General features: G+C 51.3%; 1 protein-coding gene across 8 annotated transcripts in view; it reads right to left on the minus strand.

Moving 5' to 3' along the window:
* The window catches only part of TCF12 (transcription factor 12), a 117,462-nt gene that overhangs the window by 7,383 nt on the left and 86,630 nt on the right, over nt 1-23,449 (minus strand). For 3 of the 8 annotated variants that reach the window (XM_055002711.1, XM_055002709.1, XM_055002714.1), the window contains 10 exons: nt 23,200-23,305; nt 22,532-22,671; nt 21,157-21,307; nt 19,342-19,406; nt 13,064-13,142; nt 11,158-11,231; nt 10,165-10,236; nt 8,434-8,640; nt 4,179-4,293; nt 1,191-1,362 (listed from right to left, as the gene is read on the minus strand). In XM_055002711.1, coding sequence (XP_054858686.1) covers nt 1,191-1,362; nt 4,179-4,293; nt 8,434-8,640; nt 10,165-10,236; nt 11,158-11,231; nt 13,064-13,142; nt 19,342-19,406; nt 21,157-21,307; nt 22,532-22,671; nt 23,200-23,305 — 1,181 coding nt within the window. Of the gene's footprint in view, nt 1-1,190; nt 1,363-4,178; nt 4,294-8,433; nt 8,641-10,164; nt 10,237-11,157; nt 11,232-13,063; nt 13,143-19,281; nt 19,407-21,156; nt 21,308-22,531; nt 22,672-23,199; nt 23,306-23,449 lie in introns of all 8 variants that reach the window. The other 5 variants (XM_055002713.1, XM_055002710.1, XM_055002712.1 and 2 more) reach the window with 3 other exon arrangements.

The raw sequence follows: 23,449 nt of genomic DNA on the forward strand, positions 1-23,449 counted from the left end.
GGCTTTCTGCGATCCAGAATCGCTAAGAACTGTGAGCGGCTGCCTCATATTCAGCAGTGGGGCCAACAAATACCAGGTGCCAGGAGAAATGTCATTTCTAAGTGCCTAGTATTTTCAGCACTGGTTTCATTGTTGCATACGTCAACAATTCTCAGTGGAAATACAAAGGGCTGGATCCAACTAGCTTTCCCACGGGTGAAAAGGGGAGAAAGTGTCCCCTTTGACCACCCTAAAGGCTATGCTTGGGCTCATGGGGCCTGCATCGACACAAGCCCTCTGTGGGCCAGCTGCAATAAGGAGAGGCCTGGTCAAGAGACAGTTGGCTGGATCCAACTCAAAGCTTATCTATCACTTCACATCAGAATATTTTGTTGTATTACATAAAAACAAACACAAATGAAGTTCTTGTCATCACTTGTTTATACATGAACTAAACTTCACACCATTCTGTGCTGGTAGACTAATGCATTTCTTAACCAGCTGATTTCTAGACTGGATCCAATATTCAATTACATGTTGCTTTTTAAGCCATAACATAACAAAGAGAAACGGAGAAGTTCAGCTAGGGCTAGAGGTTGGCTTTTTGTTGTGATGACAACAATCAGGGCTACCCCACATTTATTCATATAGTACGAGACTTTAGTCAGAGCTTTAATAAAATTATGAGACACTGGGAAGAAGTCAGGATTCTAGTCAGTGGCAGCAGGAGTTAGACAATTTGGCCACTAACATATGAAACCGCAAGGGCTGAAAATTAAGCACAGCTGCGGAGTTTGGGGGCTAGATCCCAGAGCCGAAGAAAAATGGTCAAGGCCCATTCTGCGCAAGTCCCTCTTTTGTGAGTAAAGAAGATGCCCCGGAATGAACGTGGAAGGCAACCTGACCTACAAGGAAGAGCCCAGGCCGCCCCTTTGTTCTTCCCACGGTGACCTGGCCAGTGCCTTGTCAATCTGCCAGTTGCGCTACGTGCTGGGGAGCGGGGCTCAGAGCGTGCACAGACCGCTTAGGGAAACGCCACACTCCCTCCACAGAGAACAGTACGGCTCACACACTGAGCATGCGCATCAAATCCACACCCGCTGTTTTTAATGACACCCCAGGATTTGGCTGATCCCTCCTCCACGTTTATCCTCGTTAACAACAGAGAAGCGGCCCAGACAAGCAGCCCACGGAGCAAGCGGCTGCTGTACCTTGTTCTGCCTCTGGAGGAAATCTTGATGTCTTTCTGGGAGGACTCGTCATCGGATTTCATGTCGTCGGAGGAGGCTGGGTCGTGCGTATTTTCATCCTTTTCCTTGTGCTCCGACTTAATTTCGGCTGGACCCAATGCCACAGACTGGCTGGGCAGCCCTGCTGACAGTGCTGTAGACAAACCCAACAGACTGTCACCGCCAGTCCCAAGACCCACCCCCCCGCCCTTTGTTTCCTTTATCTTGCTAAGAAGAGGATCAGCAATTTTCTTATCTAGCAGCTGACAAAATACCGAAAGGAGTACAGTACGACAAGCAAGGGCCAGCCTTTCCAGAGCCTCAGCCTTAGAAAGCTCTTCCTGCCTTTGTTCCAGGGACAGGCTAAGATTTTCAACTTCCTCAACACGTACCAACGTGTGAGGAGGGCTCTGCTGCTCAAGCAGTCCGCTGCGGCTGCAGGACAGACTTATATTCACTGCGAATGTCTGTGCTGGCGTGTGGGGCTGAAACGTAAACTGACAAGGGGAGCTGGGGCTCAGTGGGGGAGCACTGCTCTCAACCCCCCAGCAGCAACTCCTGTTACGGGATCGGATAGGAGGGGAGGGGAAAGGCCTTTCTCTGCCTGAGATCACGGAGAGCTGAGGCCAGCCAGGTGGGGCCTCGATAAATCATGATCTGCTCAGTCTAAGACAGTTTCACACATTTAAGTAAAAACATTTCCCTTCTCCACCCAAATGAACTTGATGCTTATTTAGCACTCAGCTGCTTAGAAACTATGAGATTATGTTTAAAGTGAGATCTGCAGCTTTCAATGAAAAAAGAAAAAAAATACAATAGCACTGCTGGGACATGCCCTGACAAAGAAATCCTTGGAAATATGACTGCAGCCTGAAAAGCCAGAAGGGGAGGACTTCCGAAGAGCAGCTCTTTTGGGCAAGCAGGTCGGCAGCCCTGCCATGCCCAGCTCCTTGATTCAGCTGATGCCAACCATTTACTCGACTGGAGCGCTACTTGGGGAGGCCCGCGGGCCTTTGAGCTGCCAGTCACTAACCCTGCCAAGTTCTGGGTCCCTCCTGAAAGCAAGGAGAGGGAGAGTCTTCCGGCCTCCAGACAGAGGGGGGCTCCCGCAGCTCCCTGCTCTGGGATTTGGCACGTCTGGCGGGGGCTCCATTCCCATGGCCTTGCCAGGGCTACCCTGGCAGTCCGTCCGGGCCCCTCATCTTCCAGTGGTTTCCCCCACACTCCCTCCTCTGGGCTCCTCAGCTACATGCTGTAGACCCCAGCCCCCCTAACTGACCTTCCCGGATGAAATGCCAGCTCTTCCAAGAGGAGCGCTGGCTTCTTCACGGGGCCTGTGGCCGTCCGTGGGCTCTGCGGAAGCAGCATAAAGCCTCCCATGACACAGCAAGTGCCAGCAGAAGAACCCGAGAGTTCCAGCTTGCAGTGGAATCTGGGCCCATTCCCACCCAGCAAGACATCCAGGGCCGGGAACCGCAGCTGGCCTCCTTTCCCAAACCCCTAATGGAGACGCACGTGCCTGTGGCCTTAAGGGTCACCCCAAACCCACCAAAGAAGAAACGGGGGCTACCAGAAGCTTGCTGGAGAACCCCTGGGACTGCAGGGTGGGGGGAGGGAAGCCTTTGCGGTGGGAAATCCCCACTGGGCACGGCCTTCTGCATGGCATGATGAGACCCATCGCAAGAAACTACACAGTCGGAGCCAGGTTGGCGTAGTGGTTAAGAGCGGCGGGACTCTAATCTGGAGAGCCGGGTTTGATTCCCCGCTCCTCCCCTTGAAGCCAGCCGGGTGACCTTGGGCTAGTCTTGGCTCTCTGGAGCTCTCTCAGCCCCACCCACCTCACAGGGTGATTGTTGTTGTGGGGATAATAATGACATACTTTGTAAACCGCTCTGAGTGGGCATTAAGTTGTCCTGAAGGGCGGTATATAAATCGAATATTATTATCATAATTCCTTCCACATGGGGCCCAAGAAAGAGACAGGAAGCTTGCAAATATTTTCAGAGCAGAGCGCCCAGAACACAAAAAAGGGGGATTGCCCCTTAATAAGCACGGGAATCTCCCCAGGGCAACAGGGGAGCAGAAGTCCATCCGCCCAAGGGCAGCCAGCTGCAACCTCCTGCACTGCCTCAGGGAAGCTGCTCATTTCCATGAAGGATTTACTCTTCATTTACTCTTCCTGGGTGGGGGCTGGCAAGGTCCTGGGGGCCATTAACTGTGTGTCCCTGCAAACAACGTTGCTACAAGGGCAGGCTGAGAGGGAAAGCAAGCAGAGGCTACGACCTGCACCCCCAGGGGGAAACTCCTCCCTGCAAAGGGCTGCACGGATTCAGTGCTCTGTTCTGAGGTGCGACAGGGACAGGCTGGCTCCTTCAGGCAGTTTGCCCCTCTCAGCGGGGACAGAGGAGGGGGGGCCCTGGACCAATGGCAGAGAGCCCAGGCCTTGCGTATGGGCGGCTCCAGGTCCAACTCCTGCCAATGCAGATAAAGGACTTGTGGTGGCGGGGGTGGGGGGGGAACCTCTCTCTGCCCATAACCACAGAAATCAGCCTGTATAGCAGGAACAACGTTAAGAGCTGGCATTCACACAAGCGATCTCCCTCCCCACTCCCAGATTATATTCTGTGCAAAGGGCAGCAGAAGAAAAGATACTCCAGGCACAATATGCCGGCGTGGCTCACAAAGCAGGTGGCCCAAGCCAAGACCTGTTGCACCAGAAACGCCAAACAAACCATGCTCAGGTCAGTTCGTAACGACATGCGAAGGCAACCCAGAGTGCTCAGGGCATGCGGGACGGTTCATAGGAAGGGCCACGCTGTGGTTTCCCTGGGGATTAATTCCCCTCACCAATATCACCATGACTGAAGCACGTGTCTGTCCAAAAGAGGCACCATCAAACAAGGGACGTGAACAGCAGCCGTTTATGTGGACCGGCCACCCCGACCAGCCTGCAGGTGGAGCGCTGCTTACCTCGGTAGCTTTCTTGTGCTTTATGGCTGAGTTCTGTGTTTGGAGCAGGAACTGTGCTGGGCAGGGCAGAGTGGCTGCTACCAAGGCTGACGCTGTCTTCCCGGTGAGCGGCACCCTGGAACACACACACATGGCCACAGGCTTAGCCAAGCAGAACAGCTGACTCCGGCCCAGAAGAGCCCACTCCTCCGCGTTACGAAGCCTGCACAGGCAAACCTGCCGGTGGCCCATGCCTCAAGCACACAGCATTCAGGGGCACGCAGCACCTACGATCAACTCAAGAAGTCAAAGCAAGCATTTGGGGGAAGGTACTGTTGGCACCCCAGGACCAACTGTGAGAACCTGAAAGGACGAAATCCTGCCCTGACCCCCCCGACCCATTCTGGCCGCACTGGCCTCAGCCTCACACTTCTCCACGTGACACTAGTATGGCATCCGGCATCCGGCATAGCAAGAAACGGGCCACTGAGCAGCCCAGTTCAAACGGCACCAGTCTTTCCATCCTCTAAAACCAACAACCAAGTAAAGAACTCCTGCATTTTAACTCAAATGCCATTGTAATAATTGTGGAGCACAGCCAGAACAATGCAATGAAAAGAAAAGCCAAAGCCAGAGGGGAAGGGAAGCCCCCTGCATCCTGCCCCTTCTCTGGTTCAGCGGTGAAGCCTTTTACTGGAATAAACAGTGAACTGCAGCAGATTGTGCCTTTGGGTTGTTGCCCAAAGCTGCACATGAGAAAACTACTTTCAGGGTTTTCCTGTACATCTTTCAATCCCAGTAAACTGCTGTGCTTAGACTCCCTCTTGAGTAATTAACGCAGCTTCTCACTTTAACGTTCTTAGTGTGGGTTTCACTCAGACCAAGAGAGACCGACCCTGATGCAAATTCACCGCTTTCATCTACACAGTTTCCTGTCAACTCCAATTCATTCCAATTTGTTACTTGTCTGGATGCAAAATTCCTCCAGAAACAGCCACCTGCACGCTAGTGAACCTTCTCTGGGTGACAACGCTCCTATTTTCTTTAGCATCGGTGAGGGTTTTTTTATAGAATAAAGATCTTGGGCCTGGTCAGCAAGAAGTTTGGCTTCAGGACATTCCCAGCCAGGTGGAAACAGAAGCTGCATCCTCCGCAAAGAGCATGAAACTCACGCTGGAGGGCGGGCGGGCGGGCGAGTGGGTGGAGGGATTTGAAGATTTTGTTGGTTCTGCTTTAGAGATTTCAGATTTCTACATTCTGCCCCAATACAAGGATGCTTTTATCCAAACTGCTGACTCCTAGATGTCTTCGGGAGTCAACTGGCTTTGGAATGTACCTGAAACACTCTAATTCAAGTTGTGATTCAAACCTGATTGCTGTTGAATCTGTGGCCACGTTCAAATCGAGGGCTAATCCAACAATGAGAGACTGACAGCTCATTTCTGAAGCTCAGCACCTAGCCTGGGAATCTTTCACAGTGAGGCTGGTGGCGTGCTCTGTCATCACCCCAGCCAAGCCCCCAAAGAAGTCAAGGGAGCAGCCTGGTGCTGATCGGTGGCCAGCGGGCGGATGCTTTCCTGAGGTCAGCAGGAGAGGCTGGGATTCAGGCACGTCAGGCAGGGGGGCCTCCAAACACGGCGGGGCTTTCTCAGTGGCTGCTCCAGAGCTCTAGGATGCCCTTTGCACATGAAGTTCATTTGAACTTTGTGTGTGTGCATAAAAACACTTCTCCCCTTGTAGCATCCCTGTCTATTGCCTATTCTGTTGTCAACACTGCTATAATTATCTTGCTTTACGTAACATGGTTATTTAGTATTTTTGGTCCGGCCAGAGAGCTCCAAGCAGAGCTGACCTGCTGGGTCCTTTCCAAGGGAGCAACAAACAGAAAAGATACTTCCATACTTCAGCGGAAGGCATGACTTCTAACTTTTTGTATGGAATAAAGAAGCAGTAACTGCCCCCCCCCACACACACAATTAAACAGAGGAGCAGGAAATTTATTTTAAAGGCAAGCTCAAAAATTAAGCAAGTGTAACAATAAAATTGTGCTTGGTTACGCAACTTGTAAAAATGGAGTCAAATTACTTATTTCCTTGCTTCTTCTGCCAAGGACATCTTCAAGGAAATTTAATTTTTCAAAAGTTAAGCAGCTCCCGTTCCCTGCACTGCTTGTGTGAGTTCAAAAGGCACCCTTAAACCTTAACAAATGCCTGCTGGCCAAAGGCCGCATGGGGAGCCGCGTGGGGAGCCTCCCGTCGGTGGGTCGCCCTCTGTCTCCTGGGGGCCTGCAGCTGAGGAGCGCTTCAGCTCATCTCCCGTGGTGGCCCCTCCCAGCCCCTCCGAGGGCAGGTGGGGGAGAGCCCGGATCCATACCTGGCCTGAGTCTGAGCGCGAGCAGAACTCGGGTCCGTGTGCCGGGCCCAGAGGCTGCTGCACTCTGCTCAGCCATCTTGGGCCCAGGCCCACCGGGCTGCCCGAGGAGCCACGCCAGAGGCCACGGAGGGGCGGCAGCTCCTTGGATCCAGCTCCCTCGGAACTCCAGGGGGCAGTGCCTGACAGGCGCTCAGCAGCTCTGGCCTCGCTTGTCTACTCCGACTGACAGCAGAGATAAGGAGGTTCTGCTCCCAGGACTCCCTTTCAGCTGGGGGCACCCGGGCAGGGGACACGGCCTGCCCCCAACGCCAGCCTTCCACCCAGGGACCCGCACCACGCCGGGGGGGGGGGACTCACGGGGGCTGGCTCACTGCTGCACCGGTGAAGTCCCCCCTTCCCCCCGGAAGGTGCCTTCCACTGAGCCAGGGCCGGGGGGGTGGGGTGGGGGCGGTTTCTCGGCAGCAGCTCTCCAGGGCCTCACGTCCCTTTTTCACTGGGGATGCTCAGCTGCTCAACCGCAGCCCTTCCTCAAGTCCCCGTGCTAGCCGCATGCAAGTCTCTTCCTACAGGGCAAACGGGGAGGGGAACAAACCCGGAAAATGGCAGGGGAGAAAGGGTGAACTGCCCAATCTGCAGTCAGGCCCCCCCCCCCATCTATCAATGGCTGCTTTGAACTGGAAACATTTCAGGTAATCTGGACACTGAATCCAGTTTGAATCATGAATCTGGCCACCGAGTCTCAAACGCTCCCACCCTCCACCCCCACCCCCGCAATAAAAGGCTGTTTTCAGCTGAGCCATTTTCAGCCTCCACGCGCACACTGGAGCAAGCAAGCACCTTCTGCTTCAGAGGAGCCCTTTTTGGCAGCAAAATGGCCCTGTGACGAACACGTTCTAGTTGCAAGGCCACTGCTCCTCCGCTTCTTCATGCCTACCAGGACAGGGGAAAGAACGCCGGAAGCCAAGCACTCCGCCAGAACGACACGGGCACAGGAAGCCCGCCCGACTCTTTCACACTTACAAGAGCAGCTCTGCCGGGGGAACGGAAAAAGTGACAGCCCTTCTCGGTTTTACAGATTACAGCCCCTCCAGCGATCAAGCTGCCCAATTAAGCTGAGGGTAGGTATAACACCCTGCCTCCCCAGTCTTAGAAGGGGAAATGCTCTCACCAGAGAGCGCAGCCTCAGAATCATGCTGTAAACTTGCCAAACTAAAGCATTTCAGAGGAATGGAGCAAAACTCAATGTCCACTTTCTTGTGCAGTGATTTCAACACCCACCCCTTAGCCCCATTTATGCAAGATGCTTCACACCTTTGCCAGAGCACGAGGGAGCAGGAAGGGGGCGGGGGAGAGATCGTAACACAAGAGGCTGCATTTCTTCCCTCCTCGTTACCCAAACTACAGCTGTGTGCAAAATTCCCTCCTGGAGAAACCACCTTTACGTTCTGCGCCAGGGGCTCCGCCTGCTTCCCTCAGCAACGGCTCCCAGAGGCAGGGTGCCGCTCAGAGCACACGTTCCCCTCAGCCCAGTGCACCGGAAATCGAGGCCTCCTTCCTGGACTGCTTTTCCTGTAGCTCTGCTTCAAGCAGCCGTGCACCTGCCAACTGTTGCACATCTGGAAAATCACACATTCTCCGCTTTCAGAACTGGTTGCAGCAACAGCAAAGAAAGGGGGAGCGCGTTCAGCAGGGCACCCTTTCTACCTCCTTCCCTGGCATTTGTTCCACTTGGCTGCCTGCTCTTTCCTCTTCCTCAGGCGCCAGCTTCTTTCCAGATCTCCATCACCAGCCACCAAACAAATTTTCATGCTCGGGATATCTCCTGTTAAAAGGATTCAAACCAAAGGGGCAGGAGGAGCCAACCCATTTAGCATATCCAAGGAAGGAGGAAACGGCTGCTTACCAGCGATGTCTGCCGGCTGGTTGCCACCAGGCTGGGTGCTCCGTAAGTTGAGCTCAGGCTACCGACGGGCCCGTTGTGGGATGGGCTCAGTAAACTATGTAGATCTCCATGGGCAGCGGCCAGGCTGGTGGAAGGGCCCACTGCGTGGTTTCGCAGCACGTGGATGGCATCATCCAGTCTGTCCAAGCGGTCCTCCATCCGGGACTGCTGCGGGCACGGAGGAAGAGCACCCAGGTCACGGACCACACACACCTGCCAACACCATCACACTGCCAAGCTGTCTACAAGGGCAGGCCTGACCGGCCGCGTCAGAAGGGCTTCCAACCCAGCTAGGGGCAAAATGAAGAGGATGCAACAGTCCCCAAGACTCAGCTTAAAACCAGGGTATCTGTAAGGGCTCGTGCTGTTTAGTCTTTGAGGATACACCGTGAACAAACAGGGAAATTAGTAAAAATGTTAAAAACATAGTTGGGATAGGAGGAGGACTGAAACAAAAGCTGCCTAGATTTCCTTAAGATGAGGCTCTTCAGTAAAAAATTGCAAAGCCAATTTGGCAGCAGAGGATAAAACGCTGGAGATCAAGGACTATATCCCACCCCCTCACTCTCTCTCTCACCCCCCCCCCCCCGTTCTCAACTGCCTTTAAGCAGCTGGTGCCCAGGCAAGCCCTTCCAGGAGCTTTGGGTATGGAGCAGAGGAGAGTTTTGGGTCTTCTTTCACAGAGCTGGAGATCGGTTTTTATGACTATTTAATTCTAATTTTATGCCTGCTTACTCTTTTTAGTGGCTCTCGTCAGTATTTTGGCTATACATGGTTATGTTTTGGTGCGTCTTTCAGTACAACTGCTCTTATTATATCATTCTGTTTCTATTTCTATGTTAAACTGCTTTAACTTATCAACCACCCTGGATGTCTGTGTGATAGAAGGGCAGGGCAGAAATCTCATAACGAAATACTTTTGTGGATAAGGCAAACACTGGAGAAACCACCCTGAGTTGAAGTGGAGGATGCTGTGATAAATTAACATGCCCCAGCAGCTGCACGGGGCTCTCTCCTCTTGGGCTTCCTGATCTGCAATGAACATCTGGCCCTGTCCTCACAAGAGCTCAGAGCACCTCCACCATCTTAAAGGGCTGAGATGCTGACTGGTGTTAGCTCCCCCCCACCCCCCACCCAGTGTGCTCTGTGGCTCAGTGGGGATTTGAGCCTGATTTCTTGCCCGTGCCCAAAGCCCACCCGCTGACCACTGTGCCCACATTCATCCTTTTAAAGGTGTCCAGTAGAAACGAGCAAGAGTCCAGCAACACCTCTAAGACCAACAACATTTGTGGTAGGGCAGGAGCTTTCGTGCGCTACAGCTCACTTCTTTAGATACAGATATGAAAAGCTTAAATCATCTGAAGAAGTGAGCTGTGGCTCATGAAAGCTCCTGCCCTTCCACAAATTTTATTAAGGTGCTACTGGACTCTTTCTCTTTTCTACTGCTACAGACAGACTAACACGGCTGCCCACCTTGATCTATCTTTATAGTGTCCCATTTCCTGTGTTTAGGCCTATTGCTCACTTAAAGTATGCAAACATTATTTCAACCCTCCTTATAAAACACAGCTGAAGAAAGGGATGCATCCAAACCACGCTGTCCTATGCTGCATGGATTGCTACCTTCAAAGGAAATGCACAAGCAGCGTTAACTGGAAAATCAAAAAGGCACCATCCAAAGAGAAATAGTACCTCACAGACATCCTTTAAGAATGACATAGCATCTTGCAAATGCTCGTGAAGCTGTTGCTCAACCCGGTTTTTCTGGCAAAGTCAAGACAGAACAGGAAGCAAAGCACAGGTTAAGTCATTATAAAGAGGGGAGGCATACAGCTGGGGGGGGGGGGCAGTCAGCCTCAGGGGTTAGTTCAGTTAATCCAACAAAGACTTCATTATGCTAAGAAACAAGACAACAAATGCTGAATATTATAGTAACACTGCATATACTACTGAAATTTATTAACAAACGGTATGGCAATAACTGAATTCTCTTGTTAGCTGTATAAGGAAAAAAGAAAGTTATTTGGGGGAGCTGACAAGATTCATAAAGCCCGGATCAGTACGTCATTTACCCCCCTCCACTTCCTGATGGTGTAAAGTGGCCCTTAAGGGATCGTTCTTAAGACTCCCAGGCAAAGGCCCTGCATCACCGGCTTAGACCCCCTGCAGATGCTAAAGGAACATCGTAAGCACAATCACAGCAGCAAAGCTCCCTTCCACCCATTTGCCTCAATTCCCAGTTGCACGGATGCTTTGCAGAGAAAAATGTATCAACAAGAAAAGTTTGAATACATTTTAAAAAGAGTTATTAGTATCATTGCTGAATTAAGAAGGAGAAGAAAACTGAAAGCATGTGAGGGGTGATGATGCTACACCTTTTTTCTTACATGAACCTTTGTACAAATCAGCTGGCGGCTTCCAAAAGGGGACCACCCCTGCTACTACTGCCTAGCACCAGCTGTCCACAGCAATGACGCTTGATGCCCACGGAACAGACGGGGAAAGACCCACCCAGCACGTTTGGTATTGTTCATTTGAAGGCAGCCACTTGTCAGCAGAGGCCATCCCATTTGCAGTGCTTTCCTACTTTCTTCCCCTTGAGGGAAGTGCAGAATTTATTAAGACAAGGCTAAAAAATGCCCCCTCCGGGCAACACGGCCACGCCTCGCGCTCAGGGGTTCTTACCAAGGAGTGCAGAGAATGTTCATAGCTCGGGGATGCGGGGGCTTGGCCTCCAGCCCTCGACCACTGGCTTGCACCTGTCAGGATCAACCAGATGAGACTCAGAGGCACGCAGGCAAATGACAATATTAAGAGGCCGTTCTGCGGCAGCTACGCAAACTTCAATACAATTTGAAGTGCCCGACGCGTGGGCACTTCAGGGAGTGAACAGACTGCTTCCCCATCCCTTTGGCAGGTTTAAACTGTAGCTGCCGCCGACTGCTGGGGCACAACGTCGCGATACTTTCAGTCCCCCAAGGCATAAACGGGCACGTGACAGCCAAGGAAGCAACAGACAGAGACCACTTGCTGATGCCCCCCCCCCCCCGCTGGTGCCCTTTCCCCGAAAGCAGGGGCACTCTTTTCTACCGCAAAAAAAGCCACTGCTCCATAGCACTGTGCCAAACTGGCCACAAGTGCCTTACATGCTGCTGGCACACCTGGTCTAATGCACTCAAAACTACCCTGAGAGAGAGTGCGAGAGGGTGTGATTGGCCCAAGGTCCCAAAGCGAGCTTCTCTGGCAGAGCGGGGATTTGAACCTGGGTCTCCCAGATCCTAGTCCGACACTTTAACCACTAAACTACACTGACTCCCTGCACAGGCCAGCTGTCTATCTGCAACGAGGGCTATTTGTTTAAAACAGAGACACACTCAACTCAATGGCTGAGCCCCCACGATGACCACAGTTCTGGCACAAACACTGGTTGCCCTTTGGCACCCAGCATTTCTTCCCTTGTTCACAGAAGATGTAGGAAGGTGGAAGCACATGGAGCCCTCCGGGGAAGGGAAGTACAGACAGGAGCCGATCGCACCCCATGGCACCCACGGGAGACAGGAACAAACAGCCAGCTCACATACCAACTAATGAGGCAGCTCAGCTGCTGCAGAGATGTCTTTAGAGAAGATCCTCAAAACCACACATTTGGGGAATGAAGTATGTTACAAGGTTACATCACCCAGCCAGCAGTTTGGATTCCTTGTTAAGTAACCAATTTAAACCAACGGGGCTCCCAGAAGGCCTTCGTGCACGTGAGGAGCCGCTTACCAGCATTTACTGGACAGCCGAAGCTGCAGGGGAGTCGCTGCTCAGGAGGGGGGAGCTGCGCAGAGGACGTCTCCCACGCAGGAGTCCTCCTCTCACCCAAGAGACCCACAAGATCATTACAGGGAGGATTTTGTGTTAAAGGCAGGAATGTTGCTGCCGCTGCTGCAACAACTTCCCCGCTTCCCTCGCTAGAACATATTCGTGAGAAATATAAACAGAAAGCCAAAGGCGGGATATAAAGGCTCAGGGGATCCCCACTCCTGCTTGTGTCTGAAGAAGGGAGCTTTGACTCTTGAAAGCTTACACCCTGAAAACCCTGCTGGTCTCTAATGCAAATCCTGCTCTCTACTGCAGACCAAGAGGGCTACCCACCTATTCTATTCTCCAAACACTGTCAGGTTACACAGAGAATGCCCCTTAATTCATAGCGATTTTAGAAAGTTATCGTACTGTTGCTGGTGCTTTGGAAATAACCAGCTTATTTAAAGCCTAACATTTCCCACTACCAGCAGTACGCCAGTTTCAAACACCTGATGAATGGGGCAAAATGTACGCTCTGCGGTGGCCCCAGCCAGCCTCACGCAGGGAGGGAAGGCCCCCACCAGGGCCTGCAGGAGTCATGGCGGCGCCCTGGGCTGCCCCTGCCTCTCTCGCGCTGTGCTCAGTGCAGGAGGCAACCAGGAACCACCTGGGCAGACTCCTTGCGACCCCAGACTGCCACCACGCTCATCTCTCTGCCCGCAGGATTAATGTGAAGAACAGCGTGGGGGGGGGGGGCGAGCACCCAGGAGGATGTTGCTAGCAGGAAGAGGCTGGACTTTACCGCTGAGAGGTGACGGTGATCCAACAGGTGTTGAAGGATTCGATGTGAAACTGCTGCTGGTATGATCAGGTGAATAAATCTAAACAATGAAAAAAGACAGATACCTATCAGGACAAAGAAAACTATACATGTAAGTGTGAACTCATCACAGGTTGCATGCTGGAAAGATGCCCCTACAGAAGCATCAGGCTGCTGTTTTACCCTCTGGGGAGGAACCGGAAGTGGTGGGACGTCATCCATCCCCCAGCTTCACCTTTTGTTCTGACACTGGACCACTTGGGCAGGCGGTGAACCCCCCCCCCCCCTGCATCCATCCATGGACTTACAACACCCTGCCACCTTCTCCACTTGTGTGAAGCCTGCTTCTAGATTGCCACCTGCCTGAACTGGCCAACTGTGCTTTCCACTTGCCCTCAACCCCAACCTGGCTGTCACAATCAAAACATAAACAGCAACTCCAGAGTGAGAGGGCAAGTGAGAGCCACACTGTGCCAGTCCGGATGTGCAGGCACACGCGTGTCTCTCGCACAGCTCTCTTTCCGGGGGGGGGGGGGGGCACACACACCAATCTTCCCTACTAAACTTCTAAGAACTACATGACCATTTCAGTCCATCGGCAAAACGGTGAAAGACATGCAAGTAATCTTCAGGACAGTTTTAAAACAACCATCTCTATTCTTTGATAGATATTATTTACCTGCAGCTTCGGGTCTGGAACCTCTAGTCTCTCTATTCGACCCAATCATGCGGGGCCCGCTTGACCGGGCCCCTCAAGGTGGAGGCTGGCTGACCCGGCGGCGGGGAGGGGGGTGGGGGGAGAACAGGTATTCGGAAGAGGACTGGCTCCCTGACCTGGGCACAGGCACCTACTGCTGCTTCCTGGCCGTGTTTTATCCTCCTAGGTTTTTAAAAGTACTGTGAGGGATGTCCCCCCGCCCCATACACTTAAAAAAACCTCTCCTAAATAAAGCAAATGAAAACATGCTTGAACAGGAAAAGCTGTTTGTGGACAGTCGTAAAACAATTCATTGTGCAGGGCGAGACGAATCCTGGATGGAAGATGAAATCCTTCCTGTAACTCGCCAACTGCAACGCCTCAGGAAACAGGAAACGGAAAGCCAGGCCGATGGCTGGAGCGACGCAGGACCCGGGCACCGAAGGGCCGCAGCCAGCCACTCACACTGGGGGTGTGGGGCTTTGCCTTGTATGCCCTCCCACTTGGAAAACAACTCCGAGGCAGCAGGAGAGGGGTCCGGAGCTCCAACAAAGACCAAGGACAAAAAGGAAGGGAAATACGTCTCACACAATGCAAAGTGCCGGCAGTCCACCAGGCAGTTCCCTGTCATTGCAAGGGGTCTATCCCAAAGTAGTTACTGGCGGGTAAGATCCCATAAAACCTTTCTTCCCTCTTCACACCCTCACTGCACACTGCTCCTCATCCACAGTAAGTAACTTCTCATTCCCAGCTCATCTCGAGAAGGCAAGACACAATTCAATATCCATGTCGTTGCAATACACATCGTGCTTTGCTGAGAAGGAAAGAGGTGTCTTCAAAAGCCCCCATTTCGGTACAAAGGCAGAGCTCATGTCTCATGCACCCCCCCCCCCCGCATGAAGCACTGGGGCCTTCTGCCAGGCTTTAAGGGTAACGTGACTCATTTTCTCCCGACAAACGAGGAGGGCCCTCCTTGGCGCTGACATGGCCCATTTCAGTCCACAGGGCGCCAATATGCCTGGCTCTAATGGAGAGAGCCCCACACAAAGGCTGACCAACCCAGAGGCTGCAGCTCCAAGCCGGGAGCTCTTCTCCTGTGCAGCTTTGTCATGCTAATGGGGCTGAGGCCCAGCAACAAAGCCCATTCAGGAAATACTTGGAAAAGTCAGTCCCAACATTGTCTCCTCCTTTGTTCAGGGACTGCTGGCCAGCCAGCTATCTAAAGGCACAAAGGCTGCCCCCCCCGCCCCCCCCCCCCGCCCAGGCAGGAATCAAAACACAGGTTCTGACAAAGAGATTGGATATAATCAACAAAGTTAAACAGCTCTCCTCTTTGATCTCCTTTAAATTAAAGGCCAACTGTTTTGATTTGGCATTAAGCACAGAAATAAGCCAGATGTTTCTCCCGCCATATAACTCTCCACGGACACAATCTTGAAGGGTTACTGTTGGGCAAGTGTTCAGGAAAACACATTAGAAATGGCACAGACATCCCAATTTTCTTTGCTTTCTATCTACACTGGTTCATTATCCAAGTGAATGTGTAATCCACAGGACTTTGGGAACCGTGTGTCAATACTTTCATGTACAATACTTTTTCTTGCCTACCGTGAGATTAAGTCCACAATTATCCAGGCTTAAACCGACAATAAAAGAACCTTTGCAAATGTATTATCTGGCCTTACATGTTTAATCAGAAAGGGTTCTGTCTGGTCTTTGATACTTACAGAGGAACAAAGATTGCACACACTGTTTCACACACGAAAAGCTTTTTAAAAGATGCGCACCAGCACAATTATACCACCGGACTCTCTCATTAGTACCAACAATATTTAAAAGCTAGGAAAAGAACACATCTTTACACTCTCGGGATCAGTTAATGAGCCATGCTAAGCAGAGGCTTCCCCCCTAAAATGCCCCGCGTGGCGGACCCTCCTGCGGAGCACCTCAGCGCCCGGCATGCCCTTGTCTGCTCCTGTGCTCGGGCGAGGATGGGGGGAGCCGGGCATTCCGGGAGGGCCGGCTGCACGGGAGGCACCACCATCAGCGAGGACAGAGATGATTTATGGAATGACCAGCTTGCTCCTCCACAACTGCACTGGACCACCGGACTGAGTTACCCTGACAACCAGAGCCCACCCTCCAGCTCCCCACGCCTGCTCCAAAATCACGTCATGATAAGTCTACACAGGCACACACAGCCCAGCCCCTGCTCCCCTGCCCGGCAGACTCAATTCTGCACGCTAATCATGGATCCCTTGCTTTGGGATGTGGTGTCAGAGACTGGCCCCAGGCAGCCCACGTGCCAAGCCCCGTCTGGCCTCTTGAGAGATGCTGCCTGCTCTGCCAAGCAATGAAGTTTGTTGGCAGGAAATTATTGGGGGGGGGGACTGGGGCCAGGGCCTGCTGCTACGCCTGCGTTCTCAAAGAGACCCTGCTGGCAAAAACCGCAGGCACTGAAATCTCTCCAGACCTGCTGAAGCCACCGGAGTCTCACAAAGTTCCCGGAGTCTCCCTCACCCCCACCCTCAACTGGTGATTTCAAAATATATTTCTCCTCAAGGCTAGGAAGCTGCAAGATCCCACACAGTTAACAGATCGACCACTGCACACCTTGTTAAAAGCACTGCCTTTAAACGGGTTAACAGCTCTACCACAGAAGTCAGCTGCTCCAGCTACAGAGGAGCCCCCCCCGCCAATCTCTTGAGCCACGGGTGGATTCCTCTGTGCGCTGAGCAAGAGAGCTCTGTAGAGTTCTCCTTCAGGCATCACCCCGGCGTTCTGCATTACTCACATCGTGAAATGTAAACCATGTTTTAAAAACACACCCTGATGCCATGGTGCATGTATACCTTTAGACAAGTAGCAGCCTCTTCACACATTTTTGCAAAATACATTTGGCTGCATTTTACTTCTTCACCACCACCACCACCACTCTCCAATTTTTTCCCCAGAGGCTCCATCTAGTCCACCACCCTGCATTCCGCAATGGACCACCGGATTGTTCCATGAAGGGGCATGAAAGGAGGTGGCCTCCCCAGTGCTTTGCGATGCCCCCCCCCCTCGAGCCCTGGTGCTCAGCGATCTAGTTGCTCAGCCCCTGCCAGGTCCACAGAGCTATCCTGGCAAACAGACACGTGACTCTGTCCACAGGCCCTTGTAAAGGAATCTAAAAACAGCGGCCATCACTGCACGTGGCAGCCCTGAATTCTACAAGTAACTGTCCTTCGTGGGAAGAATTACTTCCTGCGACTGTTTTGAATGTATTGCCTATTTCATTGACTTCAATTTCTTAGATTTATTTGGGGGCTGGGTGGAGCAAAAATTCTCTATTCACTTTCTCCACTTCCAGAATAATTGCATAAGCTTTGATCATGTCCCTTTCCCTAGTAGTCTCCTTTTCTAGACTGACCCCTCCCCTCTCCACAGGTACCTTTCCTTGTCGTCATGCCCCTGATGATCTGGGCTGCCCTCTGCAACGTGATTTCCAGCTATGCAGTTATCTATTCGGAGAATGGGCGACCTGCACCACAGACAGCCGTATACTGCAGCTGCATCGCAGATCTCTAAAAAGGCTTCACGATCCTGGCTGTTTGCCCCCTCATTCCCTTCCCTAACAATCCCTAGCACAGAACTTGCCTGGTTCTCATACTTCTCTCCCGGCACATCCCAGCAGCAGCTGTGCTTGACCAACAGCCTCCCCTCGGGGGTGCTCTCTCTCAGGATTGTCCACGTGGCCACAGCCAGACCAGACACAGGATCTTTCAACAGCAAGTCCAGGCCTCTGGAATGGCTCACAGAGTAGGCATGAAGAGGGCTACTACCACTGGCTGCATTTACAGAGGCATGAGAGACTGTTTTATTTAACAGCGTATCTGTAGAGGATCGAAGGCTTTGGCAGACCAGGGTTGTTTTTATCTTGCTGATGGCACTTTACAATCTTGCAATTCGTTGTCATTTTGTTAGCAGGGCTTCCCCTTTGCAGAAGCCATGTGGGCTTTTCCTCTCTAAACTGAGGCTTGTTCTTCTATATATTGTACTAATGCTAGCTTTAACCCATTTACCTAGAAGAAACATTATTCTGTTTTATATTTATTGTAAGTGCTTCATTTTTATTTATTTTCTTTAGAGTGTTTTTATTGCTGTAAGCTCTCTGGTGAGAAAGGCAGGGAATAAATAAACTGATAAGCTAACTGGATTGTTTTTAAAATGAACATGATGCCGGCTACCTTCCAATGCTCGGGTTAGGAAGCCAAATTTGCCTATTTTTGTCAGGAGCTCAGCAATTCCACAGTGCAGTTCTTACAGGTCTCCGTCAGGGCCCAACAACTAGTTCATCTGTCAATCAGGCCTCAGGCTTCAGCATACAGCCTCGATGAGGTTTTGGGTTTTAGACTGCTGCCTGCGAAGCGGCCGCCCCTGCCTGGCTGGCTGCTGGCCCAACAGCTCCTGCCATTGAGCTGTTTTAATAATAATAATAACATTCGATTTATATACCGCCCTTCAGGACAACTTAATGCCCACTCAGAGCGGTTTACAAAGTGTTATTATTACCCCACAACAATCACCCTGTGAGGTGGGTGGGGCTAAGAGAGCTCAAGAGAACTGTGACTCGCCCAAGGTCACCCAGCTGGCTTCGTGGAGGAGTGGGGAATCAAACCCGGCTCTCCAGATTAGAGTCCCGTGCTCTTAACCACTACACCAAACTGGCTTTTCCTAGGCAATTCTCCACTTCCACAGATGTTGTGCTTGTGAACACCATGGCCACTGTTTACAACGCCCCCTCATGCCACAGATCACTCCAGATCAAGTTGAGGGGTGACTCCTCTCTAGCTGGTCCCAAGACCAGTCATTGAAGGCATCAAAAAATATTTTTCATCACGTCGACCAAGGCAGTGTGAGGGAAGTTCCCCATTATTAACACTCTGTTCATTCCTTGCTGCTTCCTTCATTTCTTTTTCCACCTCAAAACTACCCTCAGAGTCTGGACAATATTACCTGCCCATTACTAAATACTTTGGGGGCCAGGCGCACCCTCAGCAACTCTATGGAGGACTATATTCATCTTCCATTTTGTGTGTGTATTGGACTACAATTTGTTGAGCTCATTCTACAACTTGTTTTATGTTACCCACACCCCCACAGAACCACAACCAATCTGCCAAACACCCTTGAAAAAGAACCCACAGAGATTCATCCCATTGACAATCTCAGAGTGCAAAGAACACCGGACCAGGCCCGACTCTGTCATGTTCTCGGTCTCTCTGCTATCTGCACCCTGAACTATGAGCTGCTCCTTTCCAAGCGCCCCACCTTCCCGCTGTGCCTGTACACCGTGCCTTAACTGGGCTTCTGCCAGGTAAACAAATATTCTATTATCAGGAAGAACGTTACTTACTCTAATATAGGTACGCATATAAACATGCTCACGAAGCTCATGTTTCTTTTGAAACACATACAAAGTAGGCTGTGTACAAATACTGATTTACTGATATAGCCGCACCAAAGGACTTCTACGGAGCCTGCGGTCATGTCCTTGGTGGCTTCGGATGAAATTACTCACGGATGCCAAGGCTTTCCCCAGGGCATCCCCAGTCTGCGAGCTTCCAGCAGCGTTGCCTCTGTTCCCTGCAAAAAACAAGACGGGTGCTCAGAATGCCGATTCCATGCTGCAGAGTATCGACGCAAGCTACTATTTCCGGCTGGTACCGGGACGGAAAAGCAGGAATCTAAGGGGAGGCTGGGCTCACCTGTGAACTCCCCTTCTCAGCTGGGGCAGCCTTCTTCGAGGGCAGAGAGTTTAACTGTGAATGGCTGCTTTTTCACCTACCCTGCAAAGGCCGGAACACACAGGCACAGCAACGCCCAGAGCCGGCCTGCGCGGACAGGGAAAGGCACGGGATGGGGACAGCCTCAGCCAGAGTCAGAACAACAGGAGAGCAGGTGGTTGCCAGGGCAACAAGCAGCAGCACTGCACAACTCAACCACGCAGGCTGAAGGCACAAGGTGGTGTGGGGGGGGGGGGCAGGGACAAGCTCGTCTAGGCTTGTAAGATTTAGCCATGAGACAGGGGACATGCGTGACCTGTGCGGGCCACCTTCAGGACAGAGAACACCAGTAACGGAGTTAACTGCCCACCAAACCCTGGAAAGAGACATGAAACACTAATGAAGTCTGCCCGCCACTGGATAATTTTCTCAGTACTGGAATACATGTGCCACACACAATCCCAAGCTGAACTGAGTCATCACTTGAACCGGTCCCAAGAAATTTAATCCAGGATTTGCTTCAATTCCCATTTTCAGCAGTGGGGGGGAGAAAAGAGTTTTTGCCTCGGGGATATCACCACCTCCTTCTGCTAAGCAGGCACAGCCAACCTGCCGCTGGGACTCCCCAGCCAAGGCTGAAGTATTACAGACACCTCCCGCGTGCACCCCTTTCTCACCTGAGGGCCACTGCCGTGGCTTCTACTCACTGCTAATAAGCGGTGCTCTTTTGGGGCAGTAAGTTTACATGGAACTTTCTTCGCTTCTTATGTGTTAACTTGTGAGCTGCTTTGAGAGCCCATTTTTGGCTAGACAAGTGTGGGATGAACAAAGTTTCTCATCTTCCGAAGGGTTGAGATGGGCTTCTTTGTATTTGGTTTGTGTTGGTTTTTTGTTTGTTAGCAGGTGGAACAGAACTATTTTAAATCTGTATTTGAAACACTGTATATTTTAGCTTGGTTTTAAGTGTTTTAATGATGTGTTTTTGTTTGGTTTTAATGGTGTTTTTATGGTGTATTTTATTCATCTGTCAGCCAACTTGGTGGCCCTGATGAGGGTGGAAAGGCAGGGCATAAATTTTGTACATAATAAAGTAAGTACATTTGCTGCCAAGGCTGCCACCATTTTAGGTTTCTCCAAGACCTCGTTATGTTCGAATCAATATCAAAGCCTCTTTCTATTTTTTCATTTATATCAATATTAACTGCACTCTAGACTCTCGAACCAATACCCAGGTAGGAAGAACGGACAAGGGCCCCGAGAGGAAGGTTAGGCTGAGAAGGAGTGGCTGGCCTCAGGTCATGCAGCAGGCTTCTATGGCAGAGCGGGGATTCGAACCTGGGTTTCCCAGTCTGACACTCTAACCACGACACTGCACAGGTTATTTGAAATGACACTAATAAATTTAGCTTTCCATTAACACTTCCTCTCCTGTGGCAATCAACCCAGAAGTGCTTGATATGACTTGATAAACCAATCCCACTGTCATGGACCAAACTGTAGCCATTACAACTGACAATGGCATACCCAGAAAAAAGCACGACAAATTAAGTTTCAGTAGCCGCACAAGCAGAGTGATTCCTAGGCTACCCATGACACCTGAACGTTCTTACCCAGTATGCTGCTTGTATCTGATCCATTGACAGGTGGAGTGTGTGAGGCAGCAACATACGATGAATTGCTAGTACTGCCCCGGTGGAAGCTAGACATTGGAGGAAGACTGGTGTTGACACCTGTTGGTGAGACTGAATGCGGGGGATAGCTCTAGGAAAAAACAGAGACGGAGGAAGAACCAGAGGAAGAAACGGAAAGGCCAGGTTAAGGTTAATGAAATACGTGGCCACCTGCAACACGGGGACTTCACAGAAGTGCCTTGCTGGATCCAACCAAAGCCCGCCCAGCCCAGCAGCGGCCAGGGAGAGGCAGCCCACTCTCTTTGGCTTGGGGCAGCAGAGGGCAGTCCCAGGGATGGTGACTTTGAGCCAGAAAGGTGCCACTCTCCACTAACATGGCCAACAGCATGAACAGACCCAGCCCATGAATTTGTCTGATCATCTTCACTGCCATGTTTTTAGGAGCCGTCAACGTCAATGGCCACTCCTCCACCCGGTGGCAAGGGCTTCCTGACAGTGAGCAGCTAACCCTGGGACGAGATGTGGCTACACCCACTGAATTCTAAACATGGCCCCACACCACAAAGATCCTAGCGGTGTGAGTCGCCACTTCCTTTCCAGACCCTACTCATGAGCCTGCATTTGCCTTTACCACGGCACAGCACACCGGGCGGGGCTTCCACTCTGCACCCAATTTAGATTTACAGAAGTCAAGGATTTCTGTTCTGTCACTTTGCACTTGCTTATGCTGGATTTCGTCTGGCATTCTGTTGCCCAGCTTAGAAAGAGCTTGTCACGGTCTGCTTTGGACTTCTCCTCCTGAATGCTATGGCGATGTTGGCACACTCAACTCCCAGTGAGCACCCTGGACACTAGGCTAAGTGGCACGAACCCCAGCTCACAAACATCCGTGCCTACAAGTCCTCAGAAGACCTCGCTGATCACACCCCTGTGACCAGTAGTGAGAACTGTTGCTGATCCTCACCCACCCGGCTCAGCCAAACCGCCATTAAAACTGGGGCATTTCTCCAACTAAAATATCGGAAGGATCACGGAAGGAAATGTGGTCCTAAAAACTGTCTCCTTTCCACGGATATTGCTACACTAATCTGCAAGAATCACCTCAGAAAAGGACACCCATCTTCCACTCGCCACCCAAATTAAACTTTTGGTTCAACAATGATTAAATTTAGCTACCATCAATTAACCAACGAAAGCTTCAGCTTCTTAATCTGTCAATCAGGCAGAACGACAAATAAAATCTTCTACCCGCTTCCTTCCTTTAGTTACACTCCGGCAAGGTCAAGGGTGCAGGACTGGGGTCTCTGACAACCGACTGGCATGTGACCATACGAGAGCGCCCCCGTGGTCTTACCAAGCGATCCTGTGCATGTAGACTGCCGTAACTGCCAGACTGCGACACGTGAGATGAGGAACTTCCCAGCATGCCACCATAGCCGGGCTGGCTCATTCCATTAGAAGGGCTCCAAAGATCAGAAGCACTATGGGTCCCATCTTCATTTAAAAAAAAAGGGGGGGGAGGAGGGGTCAGGGCTCTTACACAGCACACCTTCTCACAGTTACGAGAACAAGAGCAAGCGCTGCCAACGACCGTGACGAGGTTGCTGGCGGAGCTCTTGCGGGGAGACGCAATGTGCTGCTTAGCATAGTGAACAAGGCTTGGCCTGTACTAGCAAGCCTGACACCGATGACCCGACCATAGGACAGATACATGAAGACCAAACAGCCTCTCCAAAGCCCTTACAAGAAAACCCAAATATAAGACCTAGCCTGTCTGGTCGCTCCTTACAAGAGCGCCAACATTTCATATTCTACATAAAACTCAGTAAATCCAAAGAATATGCCTTTGGATTTTGGCGTACAATAAAAACAGAAAAGAAGCTGCCCCAGTATATTTTGATCTGTCCCATGTGCTCATATCACGTACACCTCCTTTGCCACCCCCTGTACATCTAAGCTTATGTTCATTTCCCTGGGTTTGCATTCCTCAAACTGCCGCTCAACTAGAAACATTTTTCTTACCTTGCAAAAAGAAAGTGCTAGCGAACATACTGCTGGGTGGCTTAGGAGACGGGTAGCTTGGCGATTCTCTGTTGAAGTCATCAGAATTAGGAGATGGCGCATAAACCTAAACACATGAAAGGAAGGGAAGGACACATATAACAAGTGACAGCCATGCTCAAGCAGAATATAAAGTAATGAAACACACACAGAAAGGCCTGAAGTAACAACTTAATCCTGCAACTGGAAAATACTTTTCAAGAAGTTGCCT

Source organism: Eublepharis macularius, chromosome 18 (genome assembly GCF_028583425.1).
Source record: "Eublepharis macularius isolate TG4126 chromosome 18, MPM_Emac_v1.0, whole genome shotgun sequence".
NCBI lineage: Eukaryota > Metazoa > Chordata > Lepidosauria > Squamata > Eublepharidae > Eublepharis > Eublepharis macularius.